Raw genomic sequence first — 27,461 nt, 5'->3', positions numbered from 1 at the left:
GAGGTGACGGAAGAAAGGCCCGGCTGTGCGGCTAGCCTTCACTTGGCAACCTTTTCTCTTTGCAGCCTGACGCACACCTGCAGCATCATGAGGTGGGGTTTGAAGCTGCGAGGCACCGGTCACATGACAATACTTTGGAAACCCTTGATGTGGCATTTTGAGGGAGGCTCCAGTCACATATTATGGAGGCTGCTTCCCACCTGAGGACATGTCCTCCGCCCCTTCGCCCAGCATCAGACATATAAGTCCGTAGGGTTGTTCGTACGGTCCCTTCATTACACTTTTCAAATGTACGGAACCCGTACTGATGTTGCCACTGTCGTGCCTTATATTGGTAAGTCTTCTCTGTTCTTTTTCTTCACGGTTCTGGGCAGAGAGCTATCAACTTTCATCATCTCGAAGACCCAACTTGTGGTGGGGTAGATAACCTATTTGAGATTCCTCTTTATAATATTAGCAGTTAGGCTTAAGTACTGCCTTTCTTCTCAAAGAACATATTTCTTGATTTCAATCTTTTAAAGTTTGTTGAGATTTGATTTATGAAACAGAATATGCTCTCCCAAGATCAGTGTTCTCTATACTCTCGGAAAGATGCATATTCTTCTACTATTGGGTGCAATGTTCCAATCAAATGTGTAACATAGTTCCTGATATTGTATCACAAGTGATTGGAGCCATCTCCTTCCCTGACCATGCTTCAAATGGGAGACTTTCTCTTCATGTCTCTTCAAGTTCAATAACCTTTTCTTCTTTCTTCTGCATTCCAATCTTCTGCTAATCTCATCCAGGACAGGCTGCATTTCGAATATTGTATTTTTCATCCCTGGAAATTCCATTTGGTTCTTTTTATATCATCCATTGCTCTCCTCATTAGGATCACATTGTCCTTTAAACCCTTGAGGATATTCCTAATAGTTATATTGGTTATTTTAAGATGCTTGTCTGCTAATTCTTTCATCTTTCATAATTCTAGGTGTTTCTGTTGACTTTTTTTTCCTTGTGCATGAGTCACATTTTTCTGCTTCTCCCTATGCCTAGCAATTTTGTATGAATGCCAGACACTGTTACTTTTACTTTGTTGAGTCCTCTATGTTGATGTATTCTATTAAAGAATGTTGAGGTTTGTTTAGATAGGCATGTATGATACTTTGATATCACATACTTTCAGGTCATGTTTTCTTTTTTTTTTTTTTTTAATTTTTTTTTTAAACATTTATTCATTTTTGGGACAGAGAGAGACAGAGCATGAACGGGGGAGGGGCAGAGAGAGAGGGAGACACAGAATCGGAAACAGGCTCCAGGCTCTGAGCCATCAGCCCAGAGCCTGACGCGGGGCTCGAACTCACGGACCGCGAGATCGTGACCTGGCTGAAGTCGGACGCCCAACCGACTGCGCCACCCAGGCGCCCCTCAGGTCATGTTTTCTTAAACAGCTTTATTGATACTTAATTCACACATTGTACAATTCACCAATTTAATCTGCAATTCCGTAGCTTCTAGTACATTCAGAGTTGCACAACCATCACCAAGATCAAGTTACATCTTTACCACCTTCAAAAGAAACCCCAGACTCATTAGCTGTCATTACCCATTTCCCCCTAAACTTCACATCCCTAGGCAACTACTCTTCTACTTTATGACTCTAAAGATTTTCTGGACATTTCATATAAGTGAAATCATTCAGTATGTGGGCCTTCGGCAGTGCTTTCTTTCACTTAATATATTCTAGGTTCATTCATCTTGTAGCATGTATCAGTACTTCATTTTTTTTATGGCCAAATAATATTCCACTGCATGTATATACTACAATTTATGTATTCATTCATTGATGGATATTTGGGTTGTTTCCCTATTGAACTATTGTGAATACTGCTTCCTTTACAAGTTTTTGTTTCAATACCTGTTTTCAGTTGTTTGCGGTATATACCTAGGAGTCATACGGTCATATGACTTTAACGATCAATCGGTCATATGTTAATTCTGTGTTGAACTTTTTGTGAGAAATTGCCAAACTATTTTCCACAGTGGCTGAACAATTTCACAACCCCATGAGCAATGTATGAGGGCTCTAATTTCTCCACATTTGTTTGATTTCAGCCATCCTACTGTGTGGGAAGTGGTAACTCTTTCAGGTTTCATTTGCATTTCCCTGATGACTAATGATTTAGAGGATTTCTTTCATGTACTTTACAGGGAATTTGTGTATCTCCTTTGGGGAAATGTCTATTCAGATCCTTTGCCCATTTTTAAATTGAGTTATTTATCTTTTTTAAGTTTTATTGAGGTCTGATTAACAAAAATTATGTATATATTTAGGTTGTACAACGTCATGTTTTCTTTTAAGGTGTATAACATGAGGATTTATTTATTACATTTATATTATTCTTAAGAGTTCATTATAAACTAGTTTCATAGGCCACAAAGAAGTAAAAGGACTAGTACAGCCTTACAGGAAACAGGCAGGGGGTTGAGGAGGGCCAGTATGGGTCTAGGGCCTTGGTGGGTGCATTCTGGGGGGAGAGGGCCCTGAAAGGGAAACCAGACAATCCCGTGAGACTCAGAGAACAACGGCATAACAAACAGATCTGTGGCAATGTGGCCCTGGAGCACTGGGCCCATGCCTCTGTGGAGCAATTTCCATAACTCTGTGGCCAAGGGTCAAAGAAGGCCTCAAACCCCTGGAAGAAGGGGGCTGCATCCCTGGTGGGAGCATGCCAATTGGAGTTCCTCGTCCAGAAGGGGATCCCCATCCCCATCCCCCCATCCCCATTGGGGAACCCATGGGAGGCCTCATGACAGGTGGTGGGCCCATCGTGCCTGCAGGGGGTGCCCTCAGCCCATAGGTGTGAAGGACCCCCACAGCCAGGTAGATATTGGGTTGGGGCCCCTCCAGTTCTGACTGTGGCAGTAGCTGCAGCGGCTGCCACAGTGCCTCTTCCTTGCCGGGTCGTCACTTGTTGGGATGGCCCTCAGACTGGCCCAGCAAGTCCTACAGGAGTGTAGGGCATCAGAACACCAGTGGGGATTCCTCTGCCCAGAGCTCTCCCTATCCCTGGGTCCCTGGCAGCTCCAGCAAGTGATAGTCGTGCAATGCCAGTATCTTTGGGAGTAGACCCGTCTACTGTCATTGACACTAGCTTCTCTCCCCAAAGTAGCACCAGACCGAGGACTCACTTCTCTTCTCTTTCTGCTTGTTTTGAGTTCTTTGGCTAGATCTTCCTGAATTCTTCACAGTCACAGAAGACCAAATTCATAAGCTGGCCGAAAGCCTTGAAGTCTTGAACGTGCTAATGAAGATATGGCCATCTTGCGGGATGTACCTCACCCTGTAGTCAGTGTGCTGCGGTTGTGATAGCTCCAATTCCGGCTCAATTCCCTCAGCACAGCCCAGATCACACCACTGCTCCTGCAAGTGTGGCCATGGATAAAATGGGATCTGGTAAAAGCTATTTTCCATCCTGGCGCTGGGCTCTTGAGTTCCACATGAGGATTTAATATATGTATACACCGTGAAATGATTACCACAATCAAGTTACACATCCATCACCTCACATACTTACAGTTTTTCTGTGTGTATGGCAAGAACACTTAAGATCTACTCTTTCGGCAAATTTCAAGTGTACTATAAAATTTTATCAACTATGGTCACCATGATGTACGTTAACTAATCTCTCTCATAACTGAAAGTTTGTACCCTTTAACCAACTTCTTCTCATTTTCCCCTCTCCTCAGCCCCTTGCAACTGCCATCATTCTACTCTCTGGTTATATGAGTTCAGCGTTTTCAGGTTCCACATATAAATGAGATCATGCATTAGTTGGATTTCTGTGTATGGCTTATTTCACTTAGCATAATGTTCTCCAGGTTCATCCATTTTGTCACAAATGGCATCATTTCCTTCTTTCTTATGGCTAACTAATATTCCATTGTATATACACCACATTTTCTTGATCGATTCATCCATCAATAGACACTTAGATTGTTTCCACATCTTGGCTATTAGTAATAATGCTGCAATAAACATGGGAATGCATACATCTCTTTGAGATCCTGATTGCATTTTCTCTGGATATAGACCCAAAAGTGGGATTGCTGCTGAATCATTCAGTAGTCTATTCTTAATTTTTTGAAGAATCTCCATACTGTTTTCCATAATGGCTATATCAATTTATATTCCCATTAACAGTGTGCAGGTGTTCTCTTTTATCCACACCCTCACCAATACTTGTTATCTCTTGTCTTTTTAAGATTTTTTTAAGTTTAAATGCTACACCCAGCACCCAACGTGGGGCTCAAATTCATGACCCCAAGACCAAGAGTCACATGCTCCACCAACTGAGCCAGCCAGGTGCCCCATCTCTTGTCTTTTTACCTCACAAGTGTGAGGTGATATTTTGTGGTTAGGGTTTGCATTGTCTGGCTTTTCATACACATGTTGACAATTGTATGTCTTCTCTGGAAAAACATTCATTCAAGTCCTTTGCCCAGTTTTTAATGCTTTTATTTTATTTATTTATTTTTAAATCTACTTATTTATTTTTTAATTTACATCCAAGTTAGCATATAGTGCTATAATGATTTTAGGAGTAGATGCCAATGATTCATCCCGTATGTATAACACCCAGTGCTCATCCCAACAAGTGTCTTCCTTAATGCCCCTTGCCCATTTAGCCCATCCCCCCACCAAACCTCCTCCAGCAACCCTCAGTTTGTTCTCTGTATTTAAGAGTCTCTTATGGTTTGCCCCCCCTCCCTATTTTTATATTATTTTGGCTTCCCTTCCCTTATGTTCATCTGTTTTGTATCTTAAATTCCTCATATGAGTGCAGTCATATGATATTTGTCTTTGACTGGCTTAATTTCCCTTAGCATAATACCCTCTAGGTCCATCCATGTAATTCCAAATGGCAAGATTTCATTCTTTTTGACTGCCGGGTAATACTCCAATGTATATACATACCACGTCTTCTTTATCCATTCATCCATCGATGGACATTTGTCCTTTGCCCATTTTTTAACAGATTATTTGTTTTGGTTTGTTTTGTTTGCTACTGTTTTATTAGTTCCTTATATATTTTGGATACTAACTTCCTATCAGATATATGATTTGCAAATATTTTCTTACATTCTATTGGTTGAATTTTCATTTTGATGGTTTCCACTGCTGTACAGAAGCTTTTTAGCTTGATATAGTCCCACTTGTTTATTTTTGCTTTTTTTTCTGTGCTTTTGCTATCATATCCAACAAATCATTACCAAGACCAATGTAAAGGAACTTTTTCCCTGTGTTTTCTTTTAGGAGTTTCAGGTCTTATTTTTAAGTCTTTACTCCATTTCTACTTAATTTCTTTTTTTAATGTTTACTTTTTGAGAGAGAGAGAGCACGTGCATGTGCATGTGCATGAGTGGCGGAGGGGCAGAGAGGGAGAAAGAGAATCTGAAGACTTCACACTCAGCGAAAAGTCCTATGTGGGGCTCCACCTCACAACTGTGAGATCATGACCTGAGCCGTAATCAGGAGTCGGACACTCAACGGAGTGAGCTCTCCAGGCGCTCCTCCATTTCAAGTTAGTTTCTGTGTATTGTGCAATATAAGGGTCTATTTTCACTCTTTAGCTTATGTATATCCAGTTTTCCCAACACCATTTATTTAAAAGCCTATCATTTCCCAATTGTGTATTTTTGGTGCCCTTGTCAAAGATTAGTTGACCATGTATGTACAGGTTTACTCCTGTGTTCTTTATTCTATTCTATTGGTCTATGTGTCTGTTTTTATGCCAGTACCATAGTGTTTTGATTGCTACAGTTTTGTAATATCATTTGAGCAAAGCCTCCAGCTTTGTTCTTCTTGCTCAGGACTGCTTTGGCAATCCCAAATAGGGAATCTTTTGTGGTTCCTTAGGAGTTTTAGGATTTTTTTTTCTTTTTTTGTGTGAAAAATGCTATAAGAATTTTGATACGGATTGCATTGAATCTGTAGATCACTTTAGGTCGTACGGACATTTTAATGATATTAATTCTTCCAGTCTGTGAACACAAGATATGTTTCCATTTATTTGTATCTTCTTCAAATTCTTTGATCAGTGTCTTGCCATTTTCAGTGTACAGATCTTTCACTTCCTTGGTTAAATTTATTCCTAAATATTTTTGATGCTATTGTATATGGGAACGTTTTTAATTTTTTTTCAGATAGTTCATTGCTAATATATAGAAACACAACTTATTTTGTATGTTGGTTTTGTATCCTGCAACTTTACAGAATTTGTTTATTTAAAAAATTTTTTGGTGAAGTCTTTAGGTTTTTCTACATATGAGACCATGTCATCTACAAACAGAGTTAATTTGACTTCTTTTTTTACAATTTGGATGCCTTTCTTTTTCTTGCCTAATTGCTCTCTCTAGGACTACCAGTGTTATCTTAAATAAAAGTGGTGAGAGTGGGCACCCTTCTTTTATTTCTGATCTTTGAGAAAAAGCTTTAAGCTTTTCACCATTGAGGATGATGTTAGAATAGGGGTTGTGGAATATGGCTTTTATTATGTTGAGTTACATTTCTTCCATACTAATTTGTTGAGTTTTTATCATGAAAATATGTTGGATTTTGCAAAATGCTTTTAATGCACTTATTGAGGTGATCATATGATTTGTGTCCTTCATTTTGTTAATGTGGAATATCACAGTGGTTGGTTTGTGGATGTTAAACCATCCTTGCATCCCTGGGATATATCCCGTTTGATCATGGTATACGATCCTTTTATGGTGCTGTTGAATTTGATTTGCTGGTATTTTGTTGACAATTTTTACATCTTTTTCATCAGGGATATTGGCCTGTAATTTCCTTTTATTGTGTGTTCTTATCTGGCTTTGGTATGAAGGTAATGCTGGCCTTATTAAATGAATTTGGATGTGGTCCCTCCTCTTCAATTTTTTGGAAAAGTTTGAGAAAGACTGCTACAAATTCTTCATTAAATGTTTTGTAGCATTCACCCATGCACAGTTTTAAGCCATTTGGGTGGGGGGTGGGGTGCACAACTGTAGCAGCCCAGTACTGGAAACTATCATTAGATGACTGAGGCTCGGGCCCAGTGCCGTACAGACATAAGGCAGGGAATTTGGTTTGTAAATGTGTTGATTCCCTGGAAAGGTACTTCCCATTGAAAGAAAGTGTTTAATTTTGAGTTTGGGAGGGGGTGAGAGACCCAGCCTGGCCTTAAGTGAGCTGATCCATCTTTGCACTAGGCCCAGGCATCTTCAGGAACCTCAGTGTAACGAAGGCCTCAAGGAAAGGGAAGCAGTACTAATGAAAAAGAGCTTGTAGAAACAGGAGTGCTTCAGGCTGTAGACTGCATGCTGAGTAGCTTCCTTAATGGCTCCTGTTTCTATCAGCTCCTCCATCAAGACAGTGATCTCCCATTTCTCTTGCCCTGGCGTCCTACACTGCTTCCGTTTTTCCACACCACTGTGGGCACTCACCCCACCACCGCTGTTCTGATTGTGGAACCTCCCTCACAACCTGAAGAGGTGTGAAACATTCTCAAAACACCTTGTCCCGTGGCACATTCAGCAGTATCAGCCATAAACACAGAGTATCAAGAAGGTCCATCAACTAAAACAGAATAGGAATTAGCTTCAAGGACCTCAGTGGTGTGACCACAGTCAGCTGACTGCACTGAAATAACAACACTGTAACCCATAAAGGTCTTCCCAGTAGCCCAAGAAGGGATCAAAAGTCTGATGCTTTACCATAGAACAAATGGGCTGGTTTTTGGCAGGAGTTCCAGGGTTGGTTTTTTTTTTTTTTTCTTTCTTTTAAATCAGGGTCATAAAGTTCTTTTCCTTGTGAAACACAGCTGTTTTTCTCGGACTGACAGAAAGACTAAAGACTGCGAATTCACCCCACTGTTTCAAGAAATGCTCCCTAACAGGCAGGCATCTGGAGTTTGTTGGGGCCACAGTCATTGAAATTGAGACTTCCAACTTGCCAGAGCCAAGACATTATTTCGACCGCTTTATAAATGTGTATAGTTTAGACATATATAGCTTAGACATATTTCAACACCAATTACACATTTTTACAATACGTACAATTAACTCACCCAAGCCTCGTTCCCATCACAAAGTTACTTTAAAGTTTTTTTCTCTTCACTGCAAGTTTTACCCAAACTCTAAGAACAATGTTTTTCTTTTTTGGTGGTGTTGTGACAAAAAGAGATACTACACCGTATCTCCCCAGCTGGGAGCTTCCAGTGCAGGGTGGAGAGGAAGAGGCCAGCCTGCAGGGTTGTCTGGAGCTGCAGGGAAGTGTCTTCTCTTTTTTTCATTTTTTATAAACGGCTTTATTGAGACATAGTTTACGGACCATACAAACCACCGAAAGTGATCAATTCAATGGTTTTTAATATAGTCACAGGGTTGTGCCCCCACTGCCATAATTAACTTTAGAATATTTTTGTTACCTCAAAAAGAAAGCCAATACCGCTAATCTGCTGTCTCTACAGATTTCCCAATTGTGGACATTCCAGAGGCACAGAATCATAAAATATGTATCCTTTTGTGTATGCCTTCTTTTATTTAGCATGTGTTCAAGGTGCATCTATGTTGTAGCAAGTGCCAGTAATTCAGTAGTTTTAATTACCAAATAATATTCCACTGGATGGATAGACCACATGTCGTTTATCCATTCCAGTTTGTGGACATTTGGGTTGTTTCCACCTCTTGGCTATTTTGAATAGCTCTGACATACACATCCGTGCACAACTTGTTTGAATACCTGCTTTCAGTTCTGTGGGATGTATACCCAGGAGTGGAGTCACTGGATCACATGGTAATATTCTATGTTTACATTTGGGAGGAACCACTATTGTCCATTTCACATTCGCACCAGTCATGTACAAGGTTTCCAATTTCTCCACATCCTCACCAACACTTGTAATTGTCATACTTTTTTATTCTAGCAGGTGTGAAGTGGTATCTCATGGTTTTCATTTGCATTTTCCTGATTACTAATGATGTCAAGCATGTTTTCATGTGCTTATGGACAATTTATTTATCCATGGAGAAATACTATTTATATCCTTTGCCCATTTAAAAATATCTTTGTGAGTTGTCAAAGTTCTTTACATATTCTGGATGCTTTCTTATTTATATCATTTGCAAATATTTTTTTCTCCCACTCTCTGGGTTTTTTCACTCATATTTAGACCTCATATTTAGGTCTCTGATACATTTACACTCGATATTTGAATATGGTGTGGGGTAGGTGTCCACCTTCATTCTATTGCCTGTGTTTAACAGCTGTTAAAAAGACTATTCTTTCCCCCCATTCAATAGTCTTGGTATCCTTCTTGACAATAAGTTGACCACAGACGTGTAGGTTTACTTCTGGACACCCAGTTCTACTCCAGTGATCTGTACATCTATCCTTGCGACACTACCAAGCTGTCTTGATTGTCATTGCTTCCTATTCGCTGAGTCTACAAATTGGCTTTCACCACAATCTCTACCACTCGTACAAGTGCCCTTAGGCTTCAACTTTTCCACATTCTGTTACAAATAAAGTCGGTTCCTCTGGGAAGAGATTAGGAGTGTCTGTTTTATGGACTGCCTCTCCCCCCTAGGCAAAATCTCTGAGCCAGGGCTCTGCGGCTGAGGGTAGGGACAAGGGCAAACGTCTCTCTGAATGACACCTCTGCTCTAGGAGTTAAAAGGTCATTTGGGGGTGGGGGTTGCAGTAGCCTGAGATCCTTTCAGCTTGCCTTTCCAGGCATGGAACCACGACCTCATGAGCTAGGGCAAGGGTGATCAGGGGCCCAGTACTCTCAGTGCACCATGCCCAAATTAGAGCCTCCATCCAATGAGTGGGGGCTGAATGGGAGAAAGGAGCCCTCACCTCTCAACTGCACTTACCTGGGGCTTACTCTCAGCAACAGAAAGTGGGGAGCAGGATGAGAAACACTGAAGTCCTGGTCCTCCTGGGAGGAAAGCCCTCCAACTGGGAGTTGGGAGGAAGGGAACCCTGTGTTCTTGGCCGCACCAGTCTGAAGTGGAGTCTCCTTGCTGAGCTGGGAGAGGGGAAGGAGGGAGCTGATCTCAGTTCAAAAATTAGAGATTCTTAACACATTTTTGTAGATTTTCTTGAATAGACATTTCTTGACTTGTTTACCCTTAGGACCATTTCCAGACACTTTAATTTTTTCAAAGGGGCGCCTGGGTGGCTCAGCCACTTAAGCGTCTGACTTTGGCTCAGGTCATGATCTCGCAGTTTTTGAGTTCGAGCCCCACCTCGGCCTCCCTGCTGACAGCTCAGAGCCTGGAGCCTGCTTCAGATTCTGTGTCTCCCCCTCTCTCTACTCCTCCCCTGCTCACATTCTGTCTCTTTCAAAAATAAACATTAAAAAAAATAAAAATAAAATAATTTTCACCGGTTTCACTGGGGAGTGAATCTGTAGACCTCCTCACACTGTCATGGTGGAAGTTTATGGAGGTTTCAAAGCAGCTTCAAGTAGGGTAAAGGAGGGAGGGATTTGGGGAGGTTGCAAAACTACCAATACCACTTTGAATTTACTTTTGGTTTTAAGTGGCCTTTTGTTAGCTGCAACCAATGAACTTTTAACGACAGCTAAGGCACCGATCAGGTGGCTTATTTCAGTCCTACTTTCTGCTGCTTAACTTCCAGATGTAGATCAACAGGCCCCATATGCCACTGCACCCTAGGGAGCCCTGTTAGGTCCTCTAACCCAGACCACACAGCCCCTGAACGCATAGGACAGCGGGAGGGCTCTTACTCTCTCTGCTTTCACTGAACAGTTATGTGAGAGTTGTGCTACCAAATCCTGGAGAGTCTATCTTATCCCGTAACCTGGCTCTGCTTGTCTTTAAAGAGGGCATTTTAACTTTACCAGCCTCATGTTGAGCCCCAAGACCGAGGCTAACAGATTTGGTGGATTAAGCCACACAGGCCCTTTTTAGATTCAGATAGTTTATTACTTACATCGTCAGCAGAAGGAAGAGACATCAAAGGTACTGGCAGTTCTTTGCAATCTTTGTCCCACGCGCCCAAATGGATGGAAGCAAGTTGAAAGGGGCTAGATGGCTTCAGTGTGAGCTGTGAGCCACCCCACTTTTGCCAGGAGGCAAAAAGTAACTTTCAGGACAGCCTCCCAGAAGTTCTATACAGGCCTCTATCCTTTCATGTAATGGGAAGATCTCAAGATGTCCTGCCAAGACCCAGATTAGCTCCAGCTCAGAGCCTGGAGCCTGCTTTGGATTCTGTGTCTCCCTCTCTCTCTGGCCCTCCCCGCTAATGCGCGCGCTCTCTCTCTCTCTCTCAAAAATGAATAAACATTTAAAAAAAGAAGATGTCTATTCAGTTTCTGCTTTATACAAAACGTTGTTCTGTTCACTGAGGTAAGAAACAAAGGAATACGGTTGAGATTGAAAACCAGGAGTCCAGATTTAGATATATTAAGAGATCCAGTGGAAATGGATTGAAGGCAGGTGGAAAGGGAGATTTAGAGTTCCACAGAGGTCTGGATGGACACACGGATTTGTCTGTCAACTCCATATAGGTAAGCAACAATAGACAAGCCTATGAATGAACTTGAGAAGGAACAGCTAGAGGAGAGAAAACCAGAAAATAGCAGAAGCCAAGAGAGGTAGATTTCAAAGAAAAGTAGCTGTGTCAAGACTGGTAGGTTCATTAAGGGTATGGAAAGCATCTGTCACTATGTGGAGGTCATTGGATAACTTCGGCAAGAGTGGTTTGAACGGAATGATATGGGCAGAGGTCATAACGCAATGAGCTGATGAATGAAGATGAGAAAACAGAGAGAGGAAGTGTCCATATTGTTCCCATCAGAATTTTGGCTGTGATTGAAAATAGATGATCTACTAACCAGAAGGGGATACAGAGTTGCAAAGTGAATGCAATATTTGGTGGAAAGTAAGCCCAATTAGTGAGAAAGTAATGATACACCATCTTTATATCACTGTTCCTTGTGCTGCTGAACACTTTTAAAGACTGAGCACTAACCTCAAGGAACGTTGGTGGTCATCTACTCCAACTTTATAAAATGAAAAAACTGAAACCCAGTAAAGGAAAGGGACATGTGCTCAACCTTGGCCTGTGAAAACATTCAAGTCATTTTATTCCTCTTGGGTTTTCTTTTTATCACTCTTATCTTATTTCATAAATTAAGTACCATTCATCCTAGTTCCTTATTTAATACTTCTAACTTTTTATTTTGTAATAACTATAGATTTACAGGAAATTGTAAAAATAGTACAGTGCGTCCCATGTACCCTTCACCCAGTTTCCTCCAGTGGTTAAGATCTTACATGATTAGTACAACTTCAAAACGAGCATTATTGATGATGGTACAATACTGCTAACAAAACTATAGACCTTATTTGGTTTCATCAGAGTTTACATGCATTCATTTGTGGGTCTATGTAGTTTTAGCACGAATAATGTAATCAACACCATAATTAAGATACAGAATTATTTCATCGGCACAAAGGAACTCCCTATGTTGATCCCTTTACAGTCGCACGTATCTCATACTTCCTCCAGTCCCTACCCTGGCAAACGTGAATCTGTTCCTCATTTCTATAGTTTTGTCATTTCAAGAATGCAGTCACAGAGTATGTGACATTTTCAAACTGGCTTCTTCATTCATCGTAATACCCTTGAGGTCCACCCAAGTTGTGTAGATCAATAGTCGTCTGTTTTTCTTCAATTGCAGGGCAGTATTCCATGGTACAGGTGCTTGCTTTAATCACTCACTCGGTTGCAAGACAGCTGGGTTGTCTCCAGTTTTTAGCTGTTAAATAAAGCTGCTAAGAACATTGGTGTACGAGTTTTTGTGCCAACATAGGGTCTCACTTCTGGGGGATGAATGTCCAGGAGTGCAATTGCTGGGCTGTATGACACATGTGGGTTTAACTTTGTTAGAAATTTCCAAACTCTTTTCTAGGGAAGCTGTACCATTTAACATTCCTACAAGTACTGTATGAGATATCTGGTTTGTATGCTCAACAGCATCTGGTATTTTTACTATTTCTTCTTCAGCCATTCTGATAAATGTGTAATTGTAATTCATTGTGGTTTTAATTTGCATTCCCTCATGACTAATGAAGTTGAAGATCTCTTCGTGTGCTTACCTGCCACCCACGTGTCCTCTTTAGTGAAATGTCTATTCGTGTCTTTTGCTCACTTTCTAAATGGATGGTTTTTTATTGTTGATTTTATATAGTCTAGATTGATCAGATATATTGTTTGCAAATAATTTCCCTCAATAATTTCCGCCTCTTAAATTTTTTACAGAGCAAAAGTGTTTCATTTTGATGAAGTCCAGTGTAGCAGTTCTTTCCTTTTAGGACTGTGCTTTTGTGGTGGAGGCCAAGAACTCATGATTTTTCTCTGATTGTTTTTTCCCTAAAAGATTTCTAGTTCTACATCTTTTATCTAAATCCATGATATTTTTTGAATTAACTTCTGTCTAAGGTGTGCAGCTTAGGTCAAAGTTCATTTTTTTGCCTATGGGTGTAAATCGCTCCAGCATAGCTTGTTGAAAAGACTATTTATCCTCACTCCATTGAATTGCTTTTACACGTTTGTCGAAATCAGTTGCACATATACCACACTGTCTTGATTACTGTAGCTTTATAGTAAGTCTGCAAGTCAGGTAATGTGAGTCTTCCAACTTCTTCAAAACTGATTTAGCTTAATTAATTTTATACCTGGATAATTTCATTTTTCCTACAAGGAAAGAAAAAAATAGAGAACTGTGGCTGTGGGAAATTACAGAAAATACGGCATTTACACTCCCTGTGCCCCACAGTAGTGGTTTTTAAACTTTAGTATGCCTTAGAATCAGCTGGGGCATTCACAGAGATTTCTAGGTTCCACCCCGAGAGATGAAGGCTGACCTCCAAGTGATTCACGTGCAGGTGGACTAAACCTTGAAATCTGAAACACAATAAGCTAGGGAGAAACAAGAAGAAAAATAAAAAAACAAAAACCAACCCTTTGCCACTATTGTTGAGATTGTTTTCTTTCTTCCCACTTCCTCCAATTCTCACTTTAATTTCAAGTATACAATAGGCTTGACTCTTTTCTGAAGACACGCTTATCATTTGTAGTTATACATAGAAAGAATAATGCAACAGAACTTGTTAAAACATGATTTTTGTTACATCATAAGTCCTGAGTGTTTCTGGAAAAACCTATTTATATCATAATGGCAGTTCCTAGGTAAATAGGATCTCTTCAGTAGGAATTTGCTTCAGAGTCAAATATGCTAGAACTCATCTATTTGGTTAGAACGGCACCCACATAGATTCAACCTTCGATAGGTATCTCAGAATGCCTAATATTCTAGAGATCAAGAAGGAAGACATAAGCCATATGGCTCTCAATGAAGGCTAAGAGTACAGGTAGGGCGCTAATGAGACACCTTCACTTCCCTCCATTAACTATAGTATATTCAGGGGCGCCTGGGTGGTTCAGTCGGTTGAGCGTCCGACTTGGGCTCAGGTCATGGTCTCGCAGTCTATGAGTTCGAGCCCCGCATCGGGCTCTATGCTGACAGCTTGGAGCTTGGAGCCTGGAGCCTGCTTTGGATTCTGTGTCTCCCCCTCTCTCTGTCCCTACCCTGCTCATGCTCTGTCTCTCTCTCTCTCTCTATCAAAAATAAATAAACATTAAAAAAAAGATTTTTAAAAAACTGTAGTATACTCATTTACTTGTCCAACATGAGCATAACTCTCATAACTACAAGATTGAAACACGAAACGCTCTTCTGCCTTTAACTTATTCTAGGGATTGTGTCTAAAAATGAAAATAAAGACTTCAAAGCTAAGCAAGGGAAAAGTAAACATTTGAAATATACTTGGATATTTCCTTCCAAGATGTCCATGCCAATGTACCTTCCATAGCCTTGAAAAAAAAACTTTACTACTGAAATCATCTTCGTATGCACTTTGTAGGCCAGTTACAGTGAAACTTTCAGGAAGACATCTTGTGCTCAATGCATTATTAATACCCTTCCACTGGGCTACAATAGGGGCTGCGCCACTGTCTGTCTACACACGAGGTGGGTTAATTTTCAGACCATGCTTAATATACAAATTGAAAAAACAAAATTTACCCCATTGGTCTCCTGGTTTATTCTAGAGAAGACAGTTCTTGCAAAAGCTCTTCCTTTTCTTGTTGCAACTCCTGCAAATGCTGTTGGTTTTGCTCCAGTCTGTCCTCCAGCCACTGCAGGAGAGGCCCACTGACTGCGGACATCTGGCTGCACAGGTTCTTGGTGAACACTTCAATGCAAGAAACGCACAGATGAGGGAACACTCTGCCACTAGGAGCTCCCCAACCACGAGCACATAAAGAAGGAGCTGGAGAAGGAAGTGGGACTAGCAGATGATCTCGGACACCTTCCTGAGTATGCCTGGATCCATAAGGTGGAGGGAAGCCTGGCCATGCAGAGAGCAGAAACTGGCTCTTTCCTCCCTCCTGCAGAAGGGCTAAGAACTACAGGTCTCTTTCCCCAGCCCCGGGCATTGGCATGGTGCAAATGACCAGTGACCCCGACTCCCAGAGAGCAACAACTCTGCCTTCTGCCACTTATTTTTCCACAAGCCCAGTAGGAAAATGGCTCCAATGTTTCATATATTGAAGAAATAAATACATTAATTCAACTCACCTCAGAGCTACTCTTTAATTTTTTTTATTTCTTTAATATAATTTATTGTCAAGTTAGCTAACATGCAGTGTATACAGTGTAGAGCCACTCTTTTAAAATGAGGACAACAGAGAGATGAAGAGTCAGGGAGCTCCCGTCATTCATGTTCAGCTTGATGGGGAGACAAGGATTCTATAGTCCTCTTTTTGAAACAAATTCTGCCTAATGGAAATATCTTTTTCTCCCTCATAACATATGACTTCTTGAAAATGACCAGTGTAAGACTGGGGGGTGCATCTTCCCAGATATATGTATATAGTTCCATATAAATGGAACTATAAAGTATGCAGTATTTTGTGCAATGCTTCCTTCACTTGGCATAATTCCCTTGAGATTCATCCAGGTGGTATATGTCTCAGCAGTTCTCTTTGTTGTTGAGCAGTACTCCACTGTCTGGGTGGATCACACTTTGTCTACCCACTGACAGACACTCGGGTGTCTCCACCTTTTGGCCATTGTGAATAATGTTACTATGAATACTTCCGTACAGGTTTTTCTTTGAACACCTGTTTTCAACTCTTTGGGGTCTATGTAGAACTGGTGGGATATGTCATCATCGTAACTGCCAACCCCTTTAGGGGTGCCTGGCCGGCTCAGCCAGAAGACCCTGTGGCTCTTGATCTCAGGGTCATGAGTTTGAGCCCCGTGATGGGTGCAGAGATTACTTAATAATACATAAATAAACGAACTCAAAACAATTTTTTAAAAAGCTTAAATACATCTGGAATTTACTTTTGTGTAGGATTTTAGGTAGGACTCTATTTTCCTCCAAATGTTAATAGAAAAATAGAAGCCCATGAAGATTAAGAATGTCTCTTGGAGATATATATATATATATATATATATATATATATATATATATATAATAATAAATGTACAAGGGCACCTGGGTGGCTCAGTCGGTTAAGCATCCACTTCAGTCAGGTCATGATCTGTGTCTCCCTCTCTCTCTGCTCCTCCCCTGCTCATACTCTGTCTCTCTCTCTCTCTCAAAAATAAATAAACATTAAAAGATTACAAAAAAAGAATGTCTCTTCTGTTTGTCACTGAGCCCCAGTGCCTAGAACAGTGCCTAGCTGAAAGCAGGTGCTCATATGTTTCTTGAATGAACTAACAAACAAGTGAACTTGCCCAACACTATTTAGTAAATAATCCATCCTTTCTTACTGATTCGAAGTGATAGATTTATTAAATATAAATTTTTATATACACATGGGCCCAATTCTGGGCTCTATTCAGTTCTACTGATTTAATTGTTCATTTTTTATAAGTTTTAAATTACTGCAGCTTTAGAGTATGGCTACATATCATATATTGCCAACTTTTAGCTCTTTGTCATGTTTTACCTCCAGATAGAAATGATGGGACAGATATGCCGAGTCATCTCTTCTTTTCCTCTAAAAGTAACGGCCTCACCTTCTTCCCCAGTGTTGACTTTGACAGTCGCTGGGGAAGACTACACAGAATGGCCTCAAAGACGAGGAATGGAAGGGTAGGAGCGTATGCTGGAGAAAAGTGATTTAGTACGTATATTGTACTGAGTTTCTGTTCCTTGGCCTTGTGTAGGAATTCCTTCTGTGCTCACTGACATAAAACGATTTCCTCTTTCATACCCTCCCTTCTATCTGTCTCTCCATCTCTTTCAACTCCCACCATAATAGGCTAGTAGTGGTGTGCTGGAACCAGTTTAGATCAGCTCATGAGAGCCATCCGTTGAAATTTCAGGAAGTCTGCAAGCTGGCTGAAGCCACATTAGTTATTTGAAATCAGCCATGGTAGGGGTATTACACCATGGAAACTGGCAAACACAAAAATTCAGGGCCCTTCCCCCTCCCTGAGAGCTGGGGTTAAACATACACCAGCACACCACCTAGGAAAATGATCATAAAGCTTGTTCCAGTCTTTCTTCCAGCCTTATTCTAGTTGTATATATAGTAAACGGTCCACAGGGTCCTAAAGAAAAGTTGGGAGTAGGATTAAGGAATGGCAAAACTCTTGAAAAAGGAAATTCAAGGAGAACTTGTACCTATCACTTCAAGCACTTAACACTAAATTTGTTCCTGTCAGCTGAGTATTTAGGGCTCACTGTCTGTGTTCTAAAAAAACAAACAAACAAACAAACAAACAAGCCTTACCTGAGCCGTTATGGATCTTGGTTACTGAGTCCAGATGCGTAAGGCTAAAGGGATAAAATAGTTTAGGTCAGTAGCAAAGCAGCACTGAAAGGAAAACAAAGTGGTCATGGACAATATAACAAGTGATAAACTGCACCAGAACTTTGCCAGTTGGATTAGATGAATATGTATAATTTAAATCACATTACAGTTAAATTTTGCATTATTTGGGGATCTGATTTTCTTCAGAACTTCAAGATAATTCAAAGAGATAATATTAAATTACTGTCTCTCACTTCATATAGTACACATTTATTGGGAAAGACCCAGTGCTTGGCAACAGAGCTACTAAGATGTTGCAGTTTATTTTTTTTAACAACCAAAAAGTGCCTTTGCCCTTGAAGGGTTCAAAGTGCAGCAGGAAAGCAACGAATGTTAAACAGATTGTTAACACACTTTCTCACAGATGACAGAGGAGGGAAGACTCTACCTGTGGATCCTCCTATATGCGTCCTGCTCCTCTTGGCACAGGATCTTGGGCAGCTCGACTGCTGATTCAAGGCATACTTTCCCAATGGTCACATGAGGCACAATATGGATTGGGATTTCAATCCTCTCATACCTGCAAGACAATCAGTTCAGGTCAGTTTTATGTTTCCAGCTTTATTTTGGTGTAATTGACAAAAAGGAATTACATACATTGAAGGTGTAGAAATTGATATTTTGACATTGATATTTTGAGTAAAATGGTCACGACACTTAAGCTAATTAACATATCCATCACCTCACATAGTTACCATTCTTTTTGTGTGTATGTGGTAAGAATACTTAAGATCTACCTTCTTAGAAAATATCAAGTATACAACACAGTATTGTTAACTATACTCAGCACGTTGTGCATTCGATCTCCAGAACTCATTCATACTGAAACTTTGTACCCTTTGACCAACACTTCCTCGTTTTCCCCTGCACCACTCCTGCCATAGCAACCACCATTGTACTCTCAACTCAATGAGTTTGGCTATTTTTATTTATTTCAATTCATCCATTGACAGAACTTAAGGTTGCTTATGTATCTGGTCTACTGGGAATAATACTGCAATGAATATTGGAGTGCAGATATCATTTTGAGACCCATATTTTATTTTCTTTGGATATATACCAAGAAGGGGGTTAGTTTTTAATGCCGAGTTGTCATAATCAGAAGTTTTCTATAGTCCTAATAGAAATTTTGGGATACGCTGTACTCAAAGATTAGACATTCTTGTCATTCATTTAGTAGCGCAACATCAAAGGGGACTGAGTTCTAACTGAGCTCATCTGGGGAGCAAATTAGAAGCACATTTGCAGAGTCAATATTCTCTATTCTCCTAGAAAACCTGGAGCCCTTTCATAAACTTAATGGAGGACTTGGGAGCACAAGGGGAAAAGGGGAATATCTAATTAATGCTGTTTTTTGTTGAGAAGTTGCCAGTGGGGTTGAACACCTTGATCACAAAGCCTGGGGAAAAGTAACTGCAGACTCTTCAATGATTCCATCAGATTCATTATGTAAATTGGATTACTCATATAAATGCTCATTTGTTCTAACTCAGTGTTCACCAGTGGCCCTCACTTCCCATTCTCTCCCCTGGGAGGGAAATAGGTAAGAAATTCATAAATACTTGTATTTTCATGCTAGAACAGGAGAAACAAACATGCTTGTTACTGAGGTCAACGAATCTACCTCTAACCTACTTCTCACCCCAAATACGCCTAAACTCCACCTAATGGTGGGTTCAGTGGAGCATCCGGGTTGAGGGCCGCTGGCACTGTGAGGCCTCACTGGCACATGGCAGAGCAGCAGCATGAGACCTAGCCCTCCTCTCTCTCTTTCGCATCCAGCAGAATGTGTCTGGGCTCTGTACCATAATATAGGTAGGACCCAAATAATGGAGAATTACAAGCACCCCTCCTCACATCCAAGTAGCTGCTTTTGGTCTGCAGAAGGCCCTTTGCAGTAATACACATGACTGTTATTTTTTTTATAAGTATGTATGTATGTATGTATGTATGTATTTTAATGTTTACTTCTTGAAAGAGAGAAACAGAGTGCAAGCTGGGGAGAGGCAGAGAGAGAGAGAGAGAGAGAGAGAGAGGGAGGGAGGGAGACACAGAATCCGAAGCAGGCCCCAGGCTCTGAGCTCTCCGCACAGAGCACGACATGGAGCTCAAACCCACAGACCGCAAGACCATGACCTGAGCTGAAGTCAGATGCTTAACTGACTGAGCCACCAGGTGCCCCTTTATTTATTTATTTTGAGAGAGACAGGGAGAGAGAGTGCAAGCAGGGGAGGGGCAGAGGGAGACGGATTGGGAGAATCCCAAGCAAGCTCCTCACTGTCAGGACAGGACCCGACACAAGGCTTCAACTCACGAACCGTGAGATCATGACCTGAGCCAAAATCAAGAGTCAGACACTTAACTGACTGAGCCACCCTGGCACCCCACAGTGACTGTTACTACTGATGATTCCAAACACCTGGAAGAAGTCAGCCTCCTGTTGCCATAAGGCTATTTAGTAGGGTTTCCTACCGAGTTTGTCAGGACTAAGAGCAGAAATGGGACTGGACACACATTTCCATAAACTCCTATTGGAAATGGCTCGAGCCTCTGTCAGTTCACTCAAAACTACAACCCCGCAACCTATGGAGGCAGAGATGCAAAGCTTAGGGCAGAGATCCTGCTTCTGCTAATGAACTGCAGTTGGCCATGGAACAGCAGGGGTCTAAGCTCCACAGCAAGTAGATTTTGTACAGTGCAGGACTGTGACTGTATTTTCTCTTCCTTATGATTTTCTCAATAACATTCTCTCTTCTGTAGCTTACTTTTTTGTAAGAACACAGTGTATAACACATATACCATACAAAACATGTGTTAATTAGCTTATGTTACTGTATTAAGGCTTCTGGTCAATAGTGAGTTATTAGTAGTGAAGTTTGTGGACAGTCCAACAGTTCTATGTGGGTTTCTTACCACACAGGGAGTCGGCACCCCTAATCCTTCTGCTGTTTACGGGTCAACTGTAATAGCTGGAATAGTTATTCCCAGTATTCCTGTTGAGAGCAGCTACAAGAACTGGGCCAAATAAAATGGCACCTATCGCTATGTGTTGCAACTTCAAAGGAACATTTACTTTGTGAAAATTCTTGGAACTGATCTGTGTCGCGGATGCATGGGTGTCTTCACTTTGTGAAAACTTATTGAGCTGGACATTAAAATTAGTGCACTTTTCTATATGCATTTCACTTCAACTGAAAAGCTAAAATCAACCAAGCACATTAAGTTTCTGACAGGTCAGAACATATTAAAATACTAGTGTGGAAGTCTACTGCCGAAGGGATTGTTCAACAATTATTTTCTGAGCACCAGGCGTACAGTGACAAAAGGCAAGCCTTTGTTTCAAAGATCTTACAATGTTATTAGAGAGATTAAATACTAAAATAAAATGTTGTAAGTATTATGATAAAGGAAATATAGTGTCCTACTTAGTTCTGAGAAGGAATACTTAGCTTGGGTGGTACTAGGTATTAAGGGGTTTCAGAGAAGCATTCCGAAATTTGAGCTTAGTCTTCAAAAATGAGTAGGCATTCACTAAGTAGTAAAAGGGGAACAGATACTGCAGGCAGCGTGGGCATAGATATGACCGGGAGAGACTCTAGCTAGGGAAACAGGCAAACCATGAACAGCTTCCAGTTTGGGGCTTTTTTTCTGAGGGCATTAGGGAGCAGGACCATTTCAAATAGGCTACATCGTAGATACCAGATTGGAGGGAAGGAAGACTGGAGCACAATGGGTGGGTGAAATGGAAACTAAAAGGAGTTTTTAAAAAATAATGAAAATGAAAATACTACTATCCCAGCATCTGTGGGATATATTTAAAGCAGAGATCAGTGGAAAATCATAGCCTTAAGCACTTATATATCAATGAAGGACCAAAAATATATTAATTAACCCCTAAACGCCAATTACTAAGATAAAACACAATAAAATAACTGAAGTAAAATATAAAGGAAGGGAAAAATGAAAGCTACAAGAAAAATTAATGCGATTGGGAGGAAAAAAACAATCAAATTAATATAAAGAATGATTGTTTTGAGAAAATTAACAAAATAGACATACTACTAGCTAACATAATCAAGGAGGGAAAAGGAAAAAAACACAAATATACAAAATATGAAATGACAAGGAGGAGGTAACTATTAAAATAGGAGAGATGTAAAATACCATAGGAGACTACCCGGCAGATCGATCTCTCTGCAAATAAATTTGAAAACAAGACAAAATGGATAGTTTCATGGGAAAATACAATTTACCAAAATTGACCTCATTAGGAAAGAAAACATAAACAGACCAATTCCCATAGCAAACAGAGAAATATACCAAGGAATACCTACCACCCCCCAAATAAAAGACCCTGCTGCTTTCTTTGGGGAATATTCAAACAATACATTGTCCTCAATGCTACATACATTGCACAAGAGCCTAAAAAAATGAAAGAAAAGTCCAAACAATTCTTGGGGAGCAAGTACAATATGGATGACTAAACCTGACTCAAGCAGTACCAAAAATTCAAAAAAGCTAAACTTATGATTACTTATGCAAACATACTAAGCAAAATATCAGTGAGCAAAGCCTGATATCACATTAAGGCAATTCAACAGGATATTTTTTCAGAAGCCAAGCTTGGTTCAATGGTAGGAAATCTATTAATACATCATATTAAGAGATCTGAAGAAAACATTAATTGCCTCCATAGATACTGAAAAAATTAACAAAATTCAACACTCAATCCTGATTACAACACAGAATAAAAGACAAAAGTAGGAATGTATCCTTTTTTTTTATTAGAGAGAGAGAGAGTGTGTGTGAGCAGGTGATAGGGGCAGAGGTAGAGAGAGCCCAATGTGGGGCTTGATCCCACGATCCTCGGATCATGACCTGAGGTGAAATCAAGAGTCAGGTGCTCAACTGACTGAGCCACTCAGGCACCCCAGGAATGTATACTTACTTACTATGAAAAAGTATGTTAACCTTAGTCCTGAATACTATCTTACTTAAGAGTGAGATGCCACAGGGATTTCCACAAGGATCAGAAACAAAGCACAAGTGCTTACTACTTCCACTACTATTTAAATGTTGTAAAGTAGATGTTAGTCAATACAGTTACACATAAGAAATCAATTACAAGTACAGAAATTGAAGAAGTGAAGCTATTTTTACTTACAGATGAAATATGATATTTATCTAGAAGTCTCCAAAAAACCAAAGGTAAAATTAACTCAAAGAATAAAGAAATTCAGGAAGGTAAAATTTACATACAGAAATAATAGTCGTCAAATATACAAACAATAAAGAGTGGCAATGGAAAAAACAAATGCAAAAAAAGAATCTCATGTATACCCAACTTCCTTCCCATCTCTGACCCTCCAACATGCCGTTTCCTCTACCTGGAGTTTCCCCCACCTCCCCCGCCATTTTTACTTAGCTAACTTTTACTCATCCATCAGAAAACAGCTTAAGAATGCTTTCTTTAAATACCACACCATTTTACTTACATGTAGAACCTAAAAAACAAAATAAGTGAACAAAACTAATAGATGCAGAAAACAGAGTGGTAATTGCCAAAGAGGAAGGGGTAGGGGGATGGGCAAAATGAATGAAGGGGATCAAGAGGTACAGACCTCAAGTTATAAAATAAACAAGCCCTGGGGATGCAATGTACAGCATGGTGACTATAGTCAATAATACTGAATTGCATATTTGGAAGTTGCTAAGAGAGTTGATCTTGAAAGTTCTCATGACAAGAAAAATAATTTTTGTAACTGTGTGGTGAGGGTTGGTAACTAGACTTATTGTGATGACCATATCACAGTGTATACGAATATTGAATCATTGTGTTGCATACCTGAAACTAACATAATGTTATATGTCAATTATATCTTAGTAAAGAATAAAAAGAATGCTTTCTTCAGCAAAAACTTCCTTGACTGTTCAGCAACAAATTAAGTATGTAATTGTCTTTTTTCTCTTTCCTTATTTTTCCAACTTTATTGAGATATAATTGATATATAATATTGTGTAAGTTTAAGGTATACGAGGCGTTGATTTGATACACTTATACACTGCAAAATAATTATCAACATAGAGTTAGCTAACACCTCCATTACATCACATAATTACCATTCCTCTTTTTGTGGTGAGAATGTTTAAGCTCTTTTACAAGTCCTGATGCCCAGGCATCATTCTTTACCTATGATACAGATCACAGTCTCTGGGGGAGGAACCCAGACATCCAGAGCAAGTGTGTGTGTGTGTGTGTGTGTGTGTGAGTGTATGCGCACGCGCGCGCACGCACGCAAAATTTTTTATAGCAGTTTTAGGTTCAGGGCAAAATGGAGAGGAAGGTGCAGAGATGTCCCCACACATGCACAGCCTCCCCCATTAGCAACATCCTACACTGGAGTGGTACCTTTGTAATAACTGGTAAGCCTACAGTGACTTATCAATATCACACGAAGTCCATAGTTTACATTAGGACTCACTCTTGGTGTACATTCTGTGGGTTTTCACAAATGTATAATGGCATGTACCCCACTATAATATCATACAGAATAATTTCGCTGCCCTAAAAGTCCTCTTTTCTCCCTAACCCCTGGCAATCTTTTTACTGTTTCTATAGCTTTTCCTCTTATAGCGTGCCCTATAGTTGGAATTGTGTAGTATGTAGCCTTTTTGGATAGGTTCAGTGTATTTTTTAAACTACTTGGGTGATTCCAGTGCTCAGCCAAGTTTGGGAATGAGTGGTTTAACTCCTTTTTCTTTCTCCATACCTTCCAATCTACTCAGTCCAAATGTTCCTTAATTTTTGGTGACAAAGTATTCCTTAGAGTTGTAGAAGCCTATTAACTTTTCCTTAGAAAGGAAAAAAAAATAAGGTGAGGTACATGAGTTTTTTTCCTAACAATAAAAAAGCTAAAAGAGAAAAGCTGGTAAGCAAAGTGCTTTCTGGCTAGATACGAAACCTCAAAGGGACAATTAGTGAAATTAACGATACCTGGCATTCATATAAAATTACTAGGCATAGGAAAAAGCAGAAAAATGTGACCCATAAACAAGAAAAAATAAGTCAACAGAAACAGAGTTAGAAATATCAAAGATGAAATAATTAGCGGGCAAGCATCTTAAAATAACCATTATAACTATATATATACATATTTATATGTATAACTATATATATGTATAACTGTATATATGTATATATGTCTGTATAACTATGTATATATACATATCTATATGTCTGTCTACATGACACTTTTTTAAATTTCTTGAAAAGATAATCAATTGTTTAAAGTAAAATGAAATAACAACATATTATGTTTTTATAACATACAAACAAGTAAAATCTACATGTTGTGTACATTAGCACAAAAACCAGGAGAGAAGTGGATGTATAGTGTTCCAAGGTTCTTAAAACTTCATGTGAACTACTATAATACCACTTGAAGGCAGACTGCGATAAGTAAAAATATGTAAACCAGCGGTTTTTCCCCAGAGATGGTTTTCCCCTTCAGGAAACATCTGGCAATGTCTGGAAACATTTCTTATTGCTACAACTGAGGAGGTGCTCCTGGCATCTAGCAGGTAAAGGCCTGGGATGCTACTGCCCAACACCCTAAAATATACAGGAGTCCCACCACCACTACAGTTATCCCACCCAATATGTCAATGGTGACGATGTGCTATATTCCCTAAAGCAAGCACTGAAGTAACATAACAAAAAATTATAGCTAATAGACCTAAAAAGGGGATAAAATTAAAGCATAAAAATTACTCAATCCAAAAGAAGGCAAAAGAGGAAAAGGTGAACATAAATCAGATAAGACAAATAAAAAACAAACAGCAAGATGGTAAGGAAGACCCAACTATATGCTAACTACAAGAATTACACTTTAAATTTAAAGACAAAAATAAGCTAAAAGTAAAAAGACAAAACGTGCTAACAATACTCAAAAGAGAGTAGGTATAGCTATATTAATATCAGACAAAGTTGATTTTGGAGCAAAGAATATTAACAGGGATGGAGAAGGTAATTTCATAATGACAAGAAGGTGAATTCATAAAAAATACATAACAGTCCTAAACATGTATACACCTAATGACAGAGCTTAAGAAGATATTAATAAAAAACTGATAGAACTATGATAACAGACTGATCCACAATTATAGCTGGAGGGTTCAAAAACCTTCTCTCAAAAATTGACAGAAGAGTAGACACAAATATCAGTAAGGATAAAGACTTGAAAAACACTATGAAACAACTTGATCTAATTGATATTTATAGGCACACTTCACCCAACAGTAGAACAACTTTTCAAATACACACAGAAAGTTTACCTATAGACCCTATTCTGGGCCATAACACATTCTCAAGAATTTTTAAAGGATTCAAGTCACATAAAGTATTTTCTTCTGAACACAGTGGAATTAAATTGGAAATCAACAACAGAAAGATATGGAAATACCAAAGTATTTAGAAGCTACATAACATGCTTCTAAATAACCTCCGGATCCAGAGATAAAATACTTAAGAAAAAGGATCAAAAATGAAGAATGCAATAAATGAGATTTGAAACAGGCCTGATGCATTGTGCAGCAGTCTGGAAGAAGCAGAGTAACAGATTAGTGAGATAGAAGAGAAAATAATGGAAGATAATGAAGCTGAACAAAAGAGAGAAAGAATTATGGAACATGAGAATAGACTTAGGGACCTCGGTGACTCCATTGAATGTAATAACATTCATAATAAATTCATATTATAGAAATCCCAGAAGAAGAGATAGAAAAGGGGGCAGAACATTTATTTCAAGAAATAACAACAGAAAACTTCCCCAATCTGAGGAAGGAAACAAACATCCAGATCCAGAGGCACAGAGAACTCCCACCAAAATCAACAAAAGCAGGCCACTACCAAGACATATTGTAACTAAATTTGTAAAATATAATGATAATGAAAAAAACCCTTAAAAGCAGCAAGACAAAAGAAGTCCTTAACTTAAGGGAAAACCCATAATGGTAGCTGCAGATTTCTCAACAGAAACTGGGCAAGCCAGAAGAGAGTGGCATGATACACTCAAAGTACTGAATGGGAAAAACCTGGTCATTCAGAATAGGAGAGAGAGCTTCCCAGACAAACAAAAACTAAAGGAGTTCATGACAACTAAGCCAACCCTATAAGAAATATTAAAGGGGATTCTTTGAGTTGAAATGAAAGACCAAAAGTGAGAGTATTAAAAGTAAAAAATAGAATAGCTGTAACAATAAGTATTTCTCCAAAAATGGGAGTCATAAAATGAAAGGATTAAAATATGACACCATAAACCTAAAACATGGGGGGTACAGGAGTAACTTAAGCAACCATCAACTTAACATAGACTGTAACATTCAGAAGATGTTATATACAAACCTATTGGTAACCACAAGTCAAAAATCAGTAATAGCTATGCAAAGAATAAAGAGAAAGGAATCTAAGATATCACTAAAGAAAGCTAACAAAACATGAAAG

The 27,461-nt window shown here is 39.5% G+C and overlaps 1 protein-coding gene and 1 pseudogene across 4 annotated transcripts in view; both read right to left on the bottom strand.

Annotated features, from left to right (window-relative positions):
- Positions 1-2,405: 2,405 nt before the first annotated feature.
- On the bottom strand, positions 2,406-3,685 carry LOC121024823 (small nuclear ribonucleoprotein-associated protein B-like; annotated as a pseudogene).
- Positions 3,686-12,212: 8,527 nt separating this feature from the next.
- The window catches only part of BRCC3 (BRCA1/BRCA2-containing complex subunit 3), a 62,479-nt gene continuing 47,230 nt past the window's right edge, over positions 12,213-27,461 (bottom strand). For all 4 annotated transcript variants that reach the window (XM_040467128.1, XM_040467127.1, XM_040467129.1 and 1 more), the window contains 4 exons: positions 18,348-18,479; positions 17,879-17,922; positions 15,150-15,318; positions 12,213-13,759 (listed from right to left, as the gene is read on the bottom strand). In XM_040467128.1, the coding sequence (XP_040323062.1) occupies positions 15,167-15,318; positions 17,879-17,922; positions 18,348-18,479 (328 nt within the window). In that variant the 3' untranslated portion in view covers positions 12,213-13,759; positions 15,150-15,166. The remainder of the gene's footprint in view (positions 13,760-15,149; positions 15,319-17,878; positions 17,923-18,347; positions 18,480-27,461) is intronic.

The sequence above is a fragment of the Herpailurus yagouaroundi genome, unplaced genomic scaffold, assembly GCF_014898765.1.
Source record: "Herpailurus yagouaroundi ecotype Mexico unplaced genomic scaffold, PumYag 67209, whole genome shotgun sequence".
In the NCBI taxonomy this organism is placed as follows: Eukaryota; Metazoa; Chordata; class Mammalia; order Carnivora; family Felidae; genus Herpailurus; species Herpailurus yagouaroundi.
The sequence above is the reverse complement of the archived record's forward strand: the minus strand, read 5'-3'. Positions and strand labels throughout refer to the sequence as shown.